This window comes from Gallus gallus, chromosome 9, assembly GCF_016699485.2.
Source record: "Gallus gallus isolate bGalGal1 chromosome 9, bGalGal1.mat.broiler.GRCg7b, whole genome shotgun sequence".
NCBI classification, from domain to species: Eukaryota; Metazoa; Chordata; class Aves; order Galliformes; family Phasianidae; genus Gallus; species Gallus gallus.
Genome location: NC_052540.1, coordinates 19,680,152 through 19,696,790, shown reverse-complemented (window position 1 = coordinate 19,696,790; position 16,639 = coordinate 19,680,152). Strand labels below are relative to the sequence as shown.

The 16,639-nt window shown below is 50.3% G+C and overlaps 1 protein-coding gene and 1 long non-coding RNA gene across 14 annotated transcripts in view; one reads left to right on the top strand and one right to left on the bottom strand.

Annotated features, from left to right (window-relative positions):
• The window catches only part of MECOM (MDS1 and EVI1 complex locus), a 322,351-nt gene that overhangs the window by 288,255 nt on the left and 17,457 nt on the right, over nt 1-16,639 (bottom strand). For 5 of the 13 annotated variants that reach the window (XM_422804.8, XM_040706091.2, XM_040706085.2 and 2 more), the window contains exon 1: nt 13,294-14,945. The exons of the other annotated variants lie outside the window; for them this stretch is intronic. In XM_422804.8, the coding sequence (XP_422804.4) occupies nt 13,294-13,330 (37 nt within the window). In that variant the 5' untranslated portion in view covers nt 13,331-14,945. Of the gene's footprint in view, nt 1-13,293; nt 14,946-16,639 lie in introns of those variants that run through there. 13 annotated transcript variants of the gene reach the window in all.
• Nucleotides 9,214-11,866, top strand: LOC107054130. The gene is made up of 2 exons (XR_001468121.4): nt 9,214-9,274; nt 11,480-11,866. It is a non-coding gene; the product is annotated as an uncharacterized LOC107054130 (long non-coding RNA).

Here is a 16,639-nt window from a genome sequence, read left to right as displayed (position 1 = left end):
ATGGGGAGAAACCCCCAAGCACAGGAGAAACTGAGGCAGCTTCACACTGTGCTAAAGCCCAAAGGCAAAGCACTCACAGCCTGAGACACCAAGGCCAGCAGCTCTACCACCAAACACCTCCTGCCCACACCACACCATCCAACCCAACCCAGCCCAGCAGGTGCAAGGCATCATTGGCCCATCCTAATCAGATGGAGCAACTTCCCCCTGATTGGGGGGGATGCAGCTGAACAGGGCTCTCTGAGCAAGGGAAGCTGGGGAGTGGAAGCAGGATGCACCCTCCCATTTCTTTATTTTTGCATTAAGTAATCCTCTCTCTCCCATCTCCCACCTAAATCCCATTGTACCCTGGACCAGACAGCAAGTAAGGTGTGCAAGCACACTAATGAGTCCAAAAACAGGAGAAACCCCAGTGCAAGCCCAGGGAGAAAGCAGCTGGGCAGCCTGGGTTCCTGAAAGGTGATGCACAGCCCCAGCTCATCAGTAAACAATTAAGAAAACAGATGTGTTACTCTTCCACATCACTTAAAAAAAAAAAAAAAAAAAAAGGAAAGAACAAACAGCCTTTCCTTACTTGAACACTCAGGAAGTTAATAATACAACTCCAGCTTAATCTTCTGCTCCTCCTCAGCTGGCCTTGCATCTCAACAGAATTTTTTGATGACTTTAAATAATTTTAGGAAATAAAAATTAAAAAGCCACCATGATCAGTGTAGTTATAATATTAAAAAAAGTCTTAAAAACTGATGATGATGGTACTGAAGGCTGGAAAACACGGGAGTGACTGATGGGTAGTGCTGATAATTCTGAATATCAGGAAGCAGTATAAGAGATGGACAGATAAAATAACGTCATTATATGGCTGTGAAAACAAGCCGATAAAGATGTTCCCAGAAATCAAGATCTGGGCTGTCTCATGGTGACCTACGCTCTGAAACAAATGACACATACGGAAGAATGCAATCCCAAGAGCATCCAGACATCCAACAGGGAGACAAGAACTCCTTATTTTAAAGAGCTGTAAAGATTTTATACTTCTGAGTGTCAGAGACGAGAGCAGCTCCAGACAGAGGGAAGGTTGCCCCATATCTGCTGCTGGCCAGGGCCCAGGGCCAGCTGCCAGATGAGCCCCAGTGCAGGCTCTGCCCTCCCACTGCCTTCATGTCACCATGCTTTGGGGCTGCTCTTTCTGATTTAGCATGCTAAGGGGAAGAAGCCACTCCAAGGGGGGGCTGCACACAGAAAAGAACTTTTGCTTGGATGTTTTCGGTATTGAGATGATGCAGATAATTTCTGAAATTAAATATCGTCTTCCACCCCAACACGTATTCACCACATACTGCTATTAATGCAGTATAGGGTCCAAATGCAGCAGCAGGGGTTAATATTTGGACATAGCTGTTTTTCTAACCCTTCGTATCACTTTTATTTCCTCTCCTTTTCTTTCTCTCCTTAACCTCTCTTTTACTGCTGTTAAATTCCTTGCTTTCATTTTTGTAGCTCAGCCTCCCAGCCTTCTCCAATGCTGTTCGGCACCAGTTCAGGCTCAGCCTTATTTCTCCTGATATGTCACCCCACAGGCAGGGAGCCTAAAGCAACACCACTCCCTCCAGCTTGCAGCCTGTGGCTGGATCTATCTCTGGGCCATTTTGCTGATCAGGAGCAGGGAGGGGAGACAGGGATCTGAAGAGCAGCCCTGCACCTTCACACTTGCAGGAGGGAGAGAGCACACAGGGGTGCACAAGAGCACCTTCACCCCATTAGCTGAGCTCTGCCCTATTTCCAGCACTGTGACTGCTGCTGGCCCAGGAGAGCCCCTTCCCTTTGGTGTAACCCAGGAGGCTGTCGGATTGGGTCTGATGGTTACTGGCTGGCCCTGCACAATGTGCATAAACAAAGGGAGCAAAAAGACATCAAATGCTCCCTCCTCTTCTCTCTATATGTGCTGTGATACCAAGAGGGAACCCTCTGAAAAGGAAATACAGTCAATAGAATACAAAATCCATTTTTTTTCTCAAGTTTCTGCACCCTCTTTTTCCTTTCCCATGGCGCTTTCTCGTTTCTCCTTCACACTACATAAATAGTGTTGAGCACTGATGGGATTTCAATTCTGTTCAAAACCCCAAAAAGGTATTTTAAGGTTATATTTGAGTCCTCAGACCAGTTAGGGCTGGAAGAAGAAATGTCCACAATTCAGTGTCTAATAAACAAACTGCCAAAGTCGTGATGGCATCTCCTTCACCCACAGTCACTTCCCTCAGCAGTTGGACATGTTGCATGTATCAGCAGTGCTCCTGCTAACATCTGCCCATGGTTAGTTTTCCTTCTGTAAATGACTTCCCAATGAAAAGTGAGTGAGAATTATTGCAATGTAAAATACATTTTTTAAAAGTTGAACCAAGTTATGTGAAAAATAACTACTCGTGTGAGGAGCAAACATAGCAGAGGTTTATCCTAATCCCAGAGAAGTTCTGGGTGGAATTTGCACACACTCTGGCAAAAAGACTAAGGGACGAGGGATGGTAATAGCTTCTGGTTTGGAAGATGAGCTTTGAGATCACAGCAATCACTTTACCTGTAAAAATCTGGGCTCTTAAGTGGATTTCAAATTAGAAATACTTCATTCTTGAAAAAATATGCCATGCAGTTGGCTTTCCAGGGACTACTCCTACCACTCCTTTCTGGGGCTGCCCGGACATGCGTGCTCAGCACAGTTTTAAGAGCAAATCCGAGTGCCACCATCACGTCCTGCCCAGCATTCTGCTCCAAAACCAAATGTTTTACACTGCATGCAGCTTGTGGAACCTGCAGTGTGGCACCGCACAAAGCCTGGGTGTCTAAAGTTTCTCCATATTCACAGAAAATTATATCTAAAACCATTACACTGGTAACAAAATTGCAATCAGAAGTAAGGAAATTGCTAAATGAAGCCCATTTTACTGCCTAACTTCAAGGAAGCCATAAAATTATCAGTCCTCCCTTTCCTTAATATATTTTTTTCCCAGTCTGTGATGCTCCATTGGGTATTTCTCTATGCAAAATCCATGATGGTTTGGCTCCAAATTAGCCAAATATAAAACTGAGCTTATGAAGCCTCACTCGGAGGTTGCATGGACCCTTTTTCTTGGCAAAGGTTTAAAAAGAAGCATAATAAGCCTTGCTGGCTTGGGGGATGTTCTGGTTGCTGGCACTGCCGGCTGCACTGCCTGCTTCTCCTGGCAGCACGGGGTGGGAGGCACACAGGAACCGCAGTCCAGGGGTTTATTGGGCTGGATTACCTGCAGAGCTGCCCTCCCCCTCCCCACCAACCTCAGGGCTCCGTGCTTTGAGAGAGGTGATGCTGCTGGGATTCTTGGAGCTTAGACCAGGTTGGTCACACAAGGTGAAGGCCACTGCCAAAAATAATAGGGCATTCTGGAATAGAAAAAGTGGGGATTTTATGGCAAATGGAGAGGTCTAATGGGATTAACACTGAAGCATGTCCACCAACAAGCAAGTGGGAAGCCTGGCACTATGCAGCCTAGACTTGGTGGATCTTCTTCAAAGCAACCACTACTGCCCAGGATTGTATTACTGCCTCCAGCAACACTGTAATTGCATATATAGAGCACTAAGCCTGAAAATTAAGTTGAACTTAATTTCTTAGATACCAAGCTCTGCATGAACTGCCCACGTTTGCTCAGAGCCCAGCAAAAGGGGCACCCAGGCCTGGCTGGGTTCTGCAGTCACTGCTTTGACTCAAGTTAAATCATAAATAATAAAGTCAGGTTGGAAAGGAATCTTCCATCCTTGCTCCATGGCTGGGAAGTTCTCTACATCCCATTCTGGGTACAACTCTGTGCCACCCTTTTTTGCTCAGACTCAGCTGGGTTTTCTAGTGGGGCACTGGTCCAGCACATGGAATTTCATCCTTTCTCTCATTCTGAAGCTGCTCGCTGACATTAAAGACACCAAAGAGTATTATTCCGTCAGATACCTCCAGTATCCATCATTCATGGCCAGGCACATCATTTCATCACGTCCCAGCTACCTTGGCTGCTTCTGGTGCCTTCCTTTTCCCCACAGCACCATGCACCTTGAACAGCAGTTTGTGCAGGAAGATCATGGTGTCCATAGCACCTAGGCAGGCAGTCAGTGACTACTAGATACTGCTCACTATAAGAACTGAAAGAATCAGCTTTTCCTTATTCCTTTTAAAATTAACATTTCTTAATTATTGCTATAGATTACTGTTATCATGATAGAGCAACAACAAAAATAAGACAGTAAAAGTATAAAGCAGTTCCGATAAGGCAGTTAGAGCCAGTACACTTTCGCTTCTCTGTGGTGTGTATTCTTAGCCCAGTCCTCATGCCAGTCCCCCCAGCCAAAAATACATCAAGAGCCTAAAAAGAGTAAAATAGAAACATCACTTGAAAATACTTCCAGACAACATGTTTCCTTTTCTCCCTTTATACGGGAACCACAAAGAGAATGGAAAGATTAAAACTCACAGAAAGCATTGCTTAATTCCTCAGCAAGGTGCAAGTAAATAAAATCTGGTGGGGAAAAAAATGGCCACATCAACTTCAAATAGCAAAGGGGTTTCAAGAGGGAGAAGTTAATCATTTCTGTCAGTGCTCAAAATGTTAAATGGTTTTTAAATCAAACCTACAGGCACCAGTGGGCACTCAAACCATGGTTTAGATATGTTTGGGGTAGCTTTTCTCTGTGGTCTTGCTCATACTTCACACATTTGTTGGGGATGAAGCGGGAAGCAATAATGGGGCACACACAGCAGCACTTGCTGGAGGTACTGGGCACCTCAAGCAGAACAAATACTTGTTTAGAAGATGCAGTGCTAGGCTGGTAGGTCCCTCCCCTGTCCGCACCACATTCCATGTCTGTCCCCACTCCATTGGATGGCCGAACAAATGGAGTAAGCTCACCATGGCCCTATCAGCAATGCTCGTATTTTGTCCAGATGGCTGGAATGACTCCTGAATGAGGCTGGATCTTGGGGATGACCTTGTGCACTGATGCTGTAGCAGGTACCCAGCAAGTCCTCAGCATGTCGGCACACCCTGGGACAGGGAAGCTGCTGCTGAGCAACCTGCAGGAGCAGGAGGCAGAGGACCCCCAGCCAGACCCCCTCTGTTGCTGGGTTTAGGGCCAGACCCTGCTCCATTGCTGGGTTTAGGGCCAGACCCTGCTCCATTGGTGGCTCTGGGTCCAAGCCTGTAGCTGTTACTAAGCCAGCTCGGCTTCCAAAACCCAAAGCCTTTTTCCATTGACTGTGCCAGTTTGGTGTTAATACATGTGTGAAGGAGCTTGGAGGCAGGGGATGGAGGTTATTTTAATTGAGCAATGATTTCACTCTTGCTGTGTATCATCCTCACGGAAAAAAAGCAGCAGGGAGAGCAGGATTTTTTTCTGGAGCCACCAGCTCACTGTCACAGCATCGCAACAGGAGTTGGACACGCACATGTCCATCCCAGTGAGCCCTGTCCCCCTTTGACTTTTGTCTAGGAGAAACATCCCCAGGGCACAGCTCAGCCCCCCTGTTCCACTACCACAAAACATTCTCAGTCCTGCTACCACGTTATTACCCCCATTCTAGCAAGCATCACTGCCCCAAAACACCCCGCACCCAAAATGCCCTCCTGCCCCAGCTGCTGTGCAGCACACTGATGGCTCTGCAGGGTGAGGCTCTGCCTTCCTGCAGCTCGCAGAGCACGGAGCACAGCAAGGCTCTGTGCTGGGCTGGCACCGCATGGGCTGCACAGCCCGCCAGCTGCAGGAGGGCACTTGTTGTGCAGGAAGGTCTGAAACCAAACATTCTCCCTCTGCACACAATAAACAGCCGTAATAAATTGCATTATACAAAATATATTTAGCGCTAATTTTTTAATTTAAGCCACCTGGGAAATTCTGTTAGATTGGTCGATACGGAGTTCTCAGGATTCTGGTAATCTAATGATATCTAGCAGACAAAACAGTATGATGTTACAGCGGTCTCAAAGCTTCCCATTTTCTGTAGCCCTCTCAGAGATCAAACTGGCAGAACTCACATTTTTTGAAATGTTATACATAATCGGTGATCCGATTGCCAAAAATAACCTATTCATGGCAGCCTTGCTCTTCTGGTTTATAACTTACTGTAATCAAAAAGAGAGCAGTGCCGCTCTGCAACGGAATATGGCCGGGGTCAGGGGGCGAGGGCAGCAGTTGTGCAGCAGTTTCTACGCTGTGTATTATTTTACAGCAATTTACATTTAGAGTATGAACAGGGCTAAAGCAGAGTGTGCACATTCAGACGTACAAGAAATTCCTGATAAAAGATACAGAAATGTAAATAATAAAGCTGGAACTCATGTGCATCTCTTTTCTATGCAAAAATTTCACCCCAATATAAGATTTTTCTAAACAAAAGCAGTTGGTGCCGAAGAGGAAAGAGTGCTCCTAGTGTATAAACCGAGCTCCGTGCTGCAGTCCTCCCACCACAAAGCTCACATCGGATCAGCCCAGATGTGCAGAAGGCCTCAGGACTATCACAGACCTTTTGTTCAGCACAGATCCCGGCTTGTGCCATGAATCCAGGCTGGCTTCAGGCTCAGCCCCTACCTGCAGCTACTACCTCACCTCCTAGTGTTTCTGGGACGCAGAGGCCATGTGGTACATTTCAGCCTTAACTTTGAATTTCCTTTATTTTGTAGATCAAACTTTGACATTCCCTTATGGTAGTAGGGTTTTATGTTGCTGCATATATCCCAGTTTAAAAGATAATTCTTCACTGAAACAGACCACATTGTGGAAGCCTGAAATAAAATGAATTGCATTTCACTTCCCAGCTCCTATAGCTGGATTAGCTCACATTTCTCTCTCTTTGTTACACATTTAGCACCAAATACAAAATTCCTTGCAGACCAGCTTCCCTTCTCCCAACTGGCTCTGTTCTTCCCAGAGCCCTGGAGGAGCTCTGCCCTTCTGCAGCCCAGGAGTGCAGAAAAAGGAGGGGAGCAGAAAACCAACAAACAACTGGCAGCACTGCTTTATATTCTGTGTATTTAATTTTACTATTTAAAATTGCAGTGCAAAGAGCCAAAGTCCTGGTTTGCTCCTCAGCTCACAGCCGTTCTCAGCATCGCAGAGTACCCGGGAGCTGCAGCCCCAGGGCCAGGCCCCTTCTCTGTGCCCTAAACCCATCATGCACACCCTTCTCCTTCCCATCCTTGTACAGCCCACCTGGCAACTTCACTTTGCACCCCAGGGATGGGGCACAGATGCAATGCAACCATGAAGCAGCAGTGCTGGAAAAGAGCAGCTCCCTCTGAGCCAGACTGTGCTCCTGTGCTGAACCACTTTTTTTTAGGTGGCCATTTAGGTCTTTTAAGTGTGTTCCTGTCATCCCAGCCTTGAGCCTACATCTCCGTATGAGCACTGCTCTAAATAGGTGCACCAAGCAGAAAGCCAGGAAGAATGGTCTGCTCTGCCCCCCTGTATAACAGCTACAGGAATTCCCTAAATTAATTCCTGTTTGGATTAGCCCGTATCTTTTTAGAAAAACAGCCAACCTTAATTAAGACAAAGGAATTCCAGTGATGTTGAAATCCACCCAGCTCTTTGTAAATTGTTTTAATGGTTAAATACCTTCACTACTTAAATATAAACTGTATTTCTAATCTGCATTCGCCCAGCTCTAGCTCTGTCTACTGGGTAATATTACACTGTATCTGCTCGTTGGAAAAGCCATGTGTGATTAAACCTCCTTCTGCTTTTCATGTCAGAGCTCCCAGCCTTGCCTAACTAAACTACAATGATGTAAAACCGACTGCATTAAATCATGGCAAAAGAGCACTGAGCTGCTCCAAAAATGACAGCAAATCTTGTTAAATTTTAAATAAACAAATATCATGAATTCTTAGTTGGAAACCTGAGTGTCTGAACAGGCCCTTCCAAACTTTCAGTACATCTGTTTGAAACCGGTTTGCAGCAAAGCAGGGTGAGTGCTGCAGACACGGCTTCATTATCTGAGATGTACAGAACCCACTGCTCCCCACTGCCCAGCCCTTACCCAAGCTTCAGTAAGTGCTGGTGCTCCCCTCCACCCCGTTCCTGTCCTAACAGAGTTAGAGTCATAGAATCACAGAATTGTTTGAGTTGGAAGAGACCTTTAAAGTTCCTCCACGTTCCTCTCCAGCAGCTTTACCAGAGGACCGCGCTCCCCAAGACAGCCAGAAATGTCTCCTCTGGCCAAACAGCCTTACATACATGTGAAGTCAATAAATACTTAACGGAGAATACTTCCACCACGGAAGTGCACAATTAATGTGTTTGGGAAACGTGCCAGGGAACAACATATAGGCTTGTGTGTGTCAGCTCCACGCCTGCATTCCCTATGTAAACCCACAGCAGTTCAGAGGCAGCACGGATGTGCATGGGCTACAGGCACCCACAGGAGTCATGGTTGCCAGAACATATGTAAGTGCAATTGCAGAGAGTACATGGATTTAGTTATTTTCTTTACCTGTCTGTACACAAACATATATAAGTATTCTATATATGTATGTGTAACTGGCAATAACAGAAAGGTGTGTTACAAATGCATATACACACAGTGAGCATGGACACATCCACACGCACGCACGTCAATAACTGGGTGAATAGGTGAATACGAACACTAATAGCCATTTATGGCAACAACAACGAAAGCTGTCCCTGGAGCCTGCCTGTGGCCCGGCAGCCAGAATGATGGAGCACGGCCAGGGCACAGCACAGCAGTGGCACTCACATGGGTCCCTGGCAGAGATGATGGATATTGAACCGAGCAGGAACACGGCTTTGGCAGCAGTCAAACCGCCAGGAGGGGTCCGAGCGGCTCCCACCCGTGGGGACAAAAGGAAAGGAATAGGGAGAAGGTAGTAAAAAAAAAAAGCCACGCTCAGTTCTGGTTGTGTTTGTTTGGAGAGAAAAGGGGGAAAAGCAGCCTAAGAGGCCGGTGTAATAAGATGCTGTAGCTTGTATGAAAGAGGTGAAATAATTTTAAACACAGACACACAATGAGTTTATTTATTTAGAAAGTTGTTAAATAGAGTCTGGGAATTCAAATATTCAATGTTGACATTGTACAGGGCTGGCGGGGAGCCAACCCCCGCTCCGAGAGACCCAATGGCCGCGGCGCCCGGCCCTCGCCCCTCCCCGCCGCTAAATAGGTAAAAGCCATTAGTTATAGCCACAAGCAAGAGCTGAAGCCGAGTCAAATAATGTTGCCTCAGCCAGCCGACTTCAAAGGCGTGTAAGTGTGTTTGGCTTTTTAGTGCTGGAACTGCAGCAATATGTCACACTTTTGAAAGAGTTTTGTAAACAGTTCCTTCCCCTTTGTAGAAACATTTCTTAAGTTTCTTGTACCCCATGTAAACAGCGTTAATTAACAAGGGTTACGTTTTTCATTTCCAGCGGTGCTGTGCCACCGACGGGCCCCGACCGTGCCCTCTGCGCCCTTCCCGTGCCCGCACCGCGGCCGAGCCGGGGCCGGGGCAGCTGCCGGGGGCAGTGGGGAGAGACGGGAGGCAACGGCCGGAGCGCGGTGTGGGGCGGGAGAGCTGGGGGTGGAGAAAGGAGCGACAAATGGAGGGAAGGCAAGGGAGAGAGTGAGGGAGAGTGAGGGGAAGGAAGAAAGTAGCGAGAAATTGAGAAAGAAAAGAAAAGAAAGGAAAAGAAAAGAAAAGAGAAGAGAAGAGAAGAGAAGAGAAGAGAAGAGAAGAGAAGAGAAGAGAAGAGAAGAGAAGAGAAGAGAAGAGAAGAGAAGAGAAGAGAAGAGAAGAGAAGAGAAGAAAAGGAGAAAAGAAAGGAAAAGGGAAAGGGGGAAAAGGGAAAAAAGGGAAAAAAAGAAAAAGAACCAAAAAAAAGGAAAAAAAAGGAGGAAAGAAAAAGGAGGAAGGAAGGAGAAAGGGAAAGAAAGAAAAAGAAAGAAAGATAAAAGGAGGGAAAGAGAGAAAGAGAGATAGGAAGGAAGGAAGGAAGGAAGGAAGGAAGGAAGGAAGGAAAGAAGGAAGGAAGGAAGGAAGGAAGGAAGGAAGGAAGGAAGGAAAGAAGGAAGGAAGGAAGGAAGGAAGGAAGGAAGGAAGGAAGGAACATTAAAGAGAAGATAAAGAAAAGGAAGGGGGAAAGGGGGAAAGAGGGAAAGAAAATGGGAGAGAGAAAGAGAGAGAAAGAGGGAAAGAGAAAGAAAGAAAGAAAGAAAGAAAGAAAGAAAGAAAGAAAGAAAGAAAGAAAGAAGAAAGAAAGAAAGAAAGAAAGAAAGAAAGAAAGAGAAGAAGCGAGGGAGAATGGAAGAAAGAAAAGGGGGGAAAAGAAAGAAGGAAAAAGAGAGAAAAAAAGGAAAGGGGAGAAGGGAGGGAAATAAAATGAGGAGAGGGTTGGGAGAAGGAAAGAAAGGAAAGCAGGAAAAAGCAGGGAAAGGAAGAAAGAGGGAAAGCCACACACACGCTCTCCATCCTGAAAAGGGTTAATGCAGCGCCTCGTGAAAATGTGCCCGGCATATAATGGGATTGTCTCGGCCGGCCCCCGCACCTCCCGTCCTGCAGCCCGCCGCTCAGAAGCCATCCGGGGACAGCGCCGGGCCGGGGTGCCGCGGGGCCGGGCCGGGGCGGGCGCGGGTGCCCGGGGCGGTGCGGAGCGGAGCGGTGCGGAGCGGGGCCCGGCTCCCCCCGCCGCGGGCTCCAGCGCTGACGCGGGGCGGCGGCCGCAGTCCAGGCGCGGGTAGGGGTGGGTGATGGCGAAGTAATGGCAAATAAACGACCTCGCTACGAGGGCCGGGAGCCTGGACGTGGCAAACGTCTCCCTACTCGAAAACAAATTCCCGGACTGAGTCTTAAACAGGCAAATAAACTTGCCGGCTCTGTTTTTCAATCAAGGCTTTTAAGTACTGGACTGAAGCAAATTACAGGCGCAGGAAAACCTGCTGAAACTTAGGAAAGTGTTATTTTACTATCTCAGATGGTTAGAGGGATCTGGATCTACCTTGGCTGCACTAAATTGCCTGTAAAAAAGTGGTGATAAAGTGTAAAAGTAACAAGTGCCTCCCTCTCGCCGTGTGTTCCCCTAATCTGATCACCTTCTGTCTCTTTATGAGGCTACTGGGTGGCGGGGGCTGCCCCGGGCAGGCTGCGGGGCTGCGGCTGCGGGGGTTATTCGGGGATACGGAAACTCCGCGCAGGGGAAAAGCAGCGGCTCGAGGGCTGCGCGGCGGCCCCGCACCTACACGCGCAGGTGCAGCGCGGGGCGGGAGGCAGAGCCCGGCCGGACCCGCACTCCGTGCCCCGCAGCCCCACGTCGGGCCCCGCAGCCTCGTGCCCCGCAGCCCCGCTCCCAGCCGCCCGCCCTCCACAAAAGCTCGTCTTTCCCCGTATTTTTAAAGCTGGAGTTTTGAAATATTCACTTTTCATTCCTTCTTTCCGGTTTTGGTTTTTCTGATTGATTTTTTATTATTATTTTCGAGGCGGAGGGAACGCAAAAATGGTTTTTTAGCCATTTTACGCCGAGGGCGAGAAAATGCGCACCTTGAATAGCGAGGGAAACGCTTTGATGAGCACCAGCGGCAGGCACAGCGCCTGGGCGAGTTTTATTTCACTCGCAGAAAAAACAGAAGTGAAATGCTGAGGAGCGCTCTCGCCCCCGATCTCTGCGATTTGCCACCGAAGAGGGCGAGGGCTGCAGAAAGTTTTCTATTCTCGGCCCCGAAAGAACGAAGCGAGAAGCCGAAAACTTCCCCCGCTGAAGCCCAGGGGTCGCCGCCAGCCCAGCTCCCGCTCTCCGTGAAACCGAGACGCAATTCGGCGGAAAAGAAAGAGCTTTTCGGAAGGCAAAATAAAATAAATAGATATAACCTCAGCTTTTTAACCACGATTCCCTTTCGGAGCGAGCTTTGAGCGAAGGATTATTAACGCAACACGTGTGGTTTGGGGAAAGCGCTGCTGGGGCAGCGGGAGCCGAGGCGCAGTGTGGAGTTGGAGCTCTGCAGGCGGGCAACAGTGCGGCCGGGGGGCACCGGGCGGGGGGGGGTAGTGGGAGCACGGGGCCACCAGACCGAGCGGGTGGACAGCCCGGGGTTCAGCGCGTGTTTGTTTCCTAATCGAGTGCGCTGCGCTGCCCGCTTGAAAATCGCCACATCGAACGCAGGTTGCTGCTGTTATTGTTACGGTTCGCGGGGAAGCCGAGGAGGATCCGGAGAGATCTTTCGCTTCCACGCTTGTCTATTTTTTTTCCTTCACAAATAAAGAGTAAATAAGCAGCTGCTTTTTGCGTCACACAACTTATGCAACATTTCATCTGACTTTTTTTTTTTTTTTTTTGTCTTTCTGCCTGCCTGTTGTTTTGCCATCGCCATGGCTATCAACTGCAACTTGCCCAGATGTGTCAGAGGAAATAAAGACATCAGCTGCTTTTAAAATAGGACACGAAAGGTGGTGAAGTTTTTTTGTCGAGTCCCTCTTTTAAAAGAAAATGTTGTCGTTTAAAGAAAGATCCCTATCATTAAGGAGAAACGGACGGAGCGAGCGTACGGCGAGTCATAGAACCGCTCGGCATTCGCGCGTGGACGGCCGGGTCCTCGGGAGCGGCCGAAGCAGAGAAGCGCTGGGATGGCGCACAGTCCCGGCGTTCCGCTCCGCTCTCCGCGCTGACCCGCGCAGGCTGCAGCCGCCGCAAAACCCGCGCAGCCCCACGCGTGTCGCGCTCCCACGCTCCTCTCCTTTTGCTTTGTCCCGCGCCGCGCGGATATCGCGTGGGTGAATATTGCTTTTTAGAGGGGGACGCAAGCGGGGGGTCGCGTCCACTACCTGTGCCCGGGGCTCGCCGAGCTACGGCCGCCCCTCGGTGCGCGCACACGCAAATACAAACACGCACACAAACTCACACGCACGCACACACCTCCCCACCCCCCCACCCACCCCCCCGCGGCCCCCAGCCCTACAGACGGCCGACAGCGCCCACTATAGGGCTCGGATCCTCTCGCACCCCCCTCTCTCTCGGATCCCCCCCCTCCAGCCCCCGGCAGCGGCAGCAACTTCCAGCGCTCGCCACTGAACTTTTCCTCAACTCCTTCCCCACCTCCCGCCGGGCTCCCGCAGCCCCCACGTCGGCTCCAGCCCCGGCCCCGGCTCCGACCGCCGCAGCCCCCCGGCCCCCGCCGCCTCCCCCGGGCCGGGCCGGGATGCTGCAGGTTGCGGGGAGCTCCGCGCCGCACCAGACACGTCTATGCAACATGGCAGAGAGCGAGGGGGAAAAGCCAAGAGAAAGGGGGATTGCACCTACTTGCGGCCAGCTTCCTCGCCCTGCCTTTGGATCGCATGCTGCCAGTCCCGCGGCCGATGCCGGCGTGGGGGGCGGGGGGGGCTTTTTTTTTTTTCCTCCCGGAGCTTTTCCTCCTTTTTCGCTCCCCCTCTCCCTCTCTCCTCTCCCTCTCCCGCACACACACTCTCCCTTTCTCTCAATCCCGGCTCGCTATCTCTCCAGCATTGTCAGTTTGGACACCTTCGCACATGCGCACGGGCGGCTCCCCCCCGCTCTTCTACATTTCAGCGCCGCCAAAAAAAAGTTTGCAGCGATCCATCACCGCCGGAGGGGACCCTGACAGCCGGCACCGGGGCCGGACCGGGCCGGGACGACGCGCGCAGCCGCCGCCGGGTGCGGGACAGAGGCCGTGGGGCTGCAGCTGTCTGCCCACGCAGGGACGGAGCGGGAGATCCGTGCTCTGCCGGGCAGGGCCGGAGTGGAAGGAATGACACTTTCTTTCTGGCTTTTTATTCCCCTTTCTTTCTTTCTTTCCTCCTTTTTTTTCTTTTTATTTTTTTTTTTCTTTTTTTCTTTTCTTTTTAAACTTTACGACATATTCACGCCGCTCTGGCGATTTTGCAACGTTTCAATAGTTTATTCTCATACGGCCGCAATTATCGTAGATCTCTGGATATGTATAGGCAGAGAGATATTTGATTATGTTTAATTATGTATGCATCTCATCACATCGTATACTTGCCCGGCGCACACACGTTCCCCCCCTTGAACTCCACTCAGTTGGACAGAAAAAGCGATTTTAGAACAGCAACGCCGACCGCTCTCATGCGTTTTAATTACAGGCTTTGCCAATCAAAGAGGGAGCTCTCTGAAATTGGGAACTCCTTTAGGGGATAGCGATGTCCGAGGTACGAATCAATCCAAACTACGTATAGATTTTCTTCTGGTACAACCTCCTTGCATTAAACAGTTTTGTTCAATACCTTCCATGCGCTATTTATGTTCCCATTAATATCTGTTGCAAATCCTGCCAGACACCATAAAAGAAAATTACAATCTTTCAGACTCGGTGCTGCGCCAGTACATACACGCCACTCAACTTTTTGTTTTAACAAAATCCTCAGCATCGCCCCTTCCCCCACCGGCTGCCGTCCGCAGCCCCCCGCACCCCTCCCGCGATCCCCCCACGCGTGGGTCGGGGACTGCGCTGCTCCGCGCTGCTCCCCCATAGCGGCTCAGGGACCACAGCGCGCCCCACGGAGCCGCGCTCGATGCCGTCGTTGTTTTTAATTGGTGATTTGGATTTGTTGTGATTATTATCACTATCGTTCTTGTAGGGAGGTGTCGCAGAGCGGGGTGCAACCCGTGCCCCTCTCCCCACAGGGTGCCGGCCGGGGGGAGCTGCTGCGCTCCGAGGGGCGCTCGGGGCCGGGCTGTGGGGCTGCGCTCGGGACAGGGCATTTTTTCGACCCCAAACCGTGCCCGCGAGCAGCGCTCCTCCGAGCGGGGCCGCCCGAGCGTGACCCTAAAACATCCCCCTGCCCGATCCGCGCCTCCGGGAGACGCGAAAACTCCCGGCGATTTTGGACAATTCCTCCTTCCCTTTCCCACTCTCAGCGGGGTTCCCTCCGAAGCCGCCTCCGCGGCCGCCCCTCCAGCCCGGCGGGCGGCACCCACGGCGGACACCCGTGGGCTCCCAGCTGCGGCTTTCCCGGGCCGCGCAGCCCTGACCCCGCCGCCCGTCACCACCACCTGCCCGCCGTCCCAGCGGCCCCGGGAGCCCGGCAGGTGCCTCGCCGCCCCCGGCCGCCCCCCGCCCCCTCCCCGGCCGCTCTCGGTGCCGCCCGCCCCAGGCTCGCCGCTCTCGGCCCCCTCCCCCGAAGGTCCCGGAGAACCCCCCGGGAAATCCGTTTCGTTCCCGCGGCCGCCGCAGCCTCGGCTGCCGCCCGTGCGGGGATGCGAGCGGTGCTCGTCTGCCACCGCCAAAGAGAAACCTTTATTTTTGGAGGGAGGGATAATATGATTTCTAATAAACGCCGGGACACCCAAAGCGCCCACTCGCACCCGGGGTTCGGCGCATTCCTCGTAACAGGAAATTTTCTCTTCCTTACATTCTAATTGAACGAGCCCCGCAGCCCGCCTGGAGAAAAGTTGGAATTCTTCATCGAGGTATTTGTTGTGCCATTGTCTTTGTGCAGTGAACTTTACATCACGTTATTCAATCTCAATCTATATTCTCCTAGCTACCAGTAAGATTAATTTAATCATTGTAATGCAATTATTAATACTGTTTACCCAACGCTTGATTTCAGGTTCGCTGTTAAGAAATTAAGCTTCTTGCTGGGTGACCGAAAAGCAACGCAGGGATTTCCAGCCCACGTTGAAATGAAACAGTCCCCTTTATTTAGTCTCAGAACTCCGGCTTTCAGCCGTGGGCTCAATTAGCCAAAATGGAAACAATTTTCATTCATTGCAATAACTCACTGTTCTGCTGATCACTTTCAAAATACACACTTTATTATTATACGCTGACCTCAGTGCCACGAAGTGGCACGGCTAGAAAGAGGCAGAGGGATCTCTCCAGCCCCCTTGGGCTGTAATTATTAGAAATTAATTGGGTTCAGGACCCTGGGTAGCATGGGTAAATTAATAGCTTGTCTGGTTGTTTAAATCCGAATCCTCAGCCCCGGGAGAGCCGGGGGCTCCCAGCGCTGCTCCCCTCCGCGCTTTCACCGCAGCGTTCTTTTCGGGGAGCTCTTCAGGGGTTAAAATAAAAAATAAAGATCCTGTATACTTGGAGCTGTCGTGCGGGAGTAAAAGTGAAAAGGGAGCCTTAGGCAAAAGGAAATTACTGCAAGCCCGCGTGACCTTTCCGAGAGGTAATCAATCAAGTGATCAACAGGGATATTTATCATTGCTAGATGGGGCTACTTTACAACTGCGCCGAGGGGGGGGGCACACACGCACACACACAAAAGTTTGGATAAACCCGAGAAGTCTGAAGACAAACACGGCAGCTTTAATCGCTGGGAAGACTGCACGTTTTCTTTTCAGAAAGGAAAGGAAGGGAGAAAACCGCTCCGAAGTTTCCCAGTGGAAAATGCCTCCCGTGCTGAGGTGGTCACATGGAAGCTGTCCGCTCTGCTCTGCGGTCCTGGGAATGGCTGGGAGCGACAGATGCGATTGAAAAAAAAAAGAAAAAAGAAGGTCCAAATACAAGGGAAAATAATAGGCAGAGATGGAGGCTTTGATAGCTGCGCTCGGTGTTTGTTTTCATGTAATGTGTTTTTATTTGCTGGCTCCGAACTTGGCGGCTGCAGAGCGCGGTCCTGGCCGCCTCGTCCCCGAAACGGTTAACTCCGAAAAC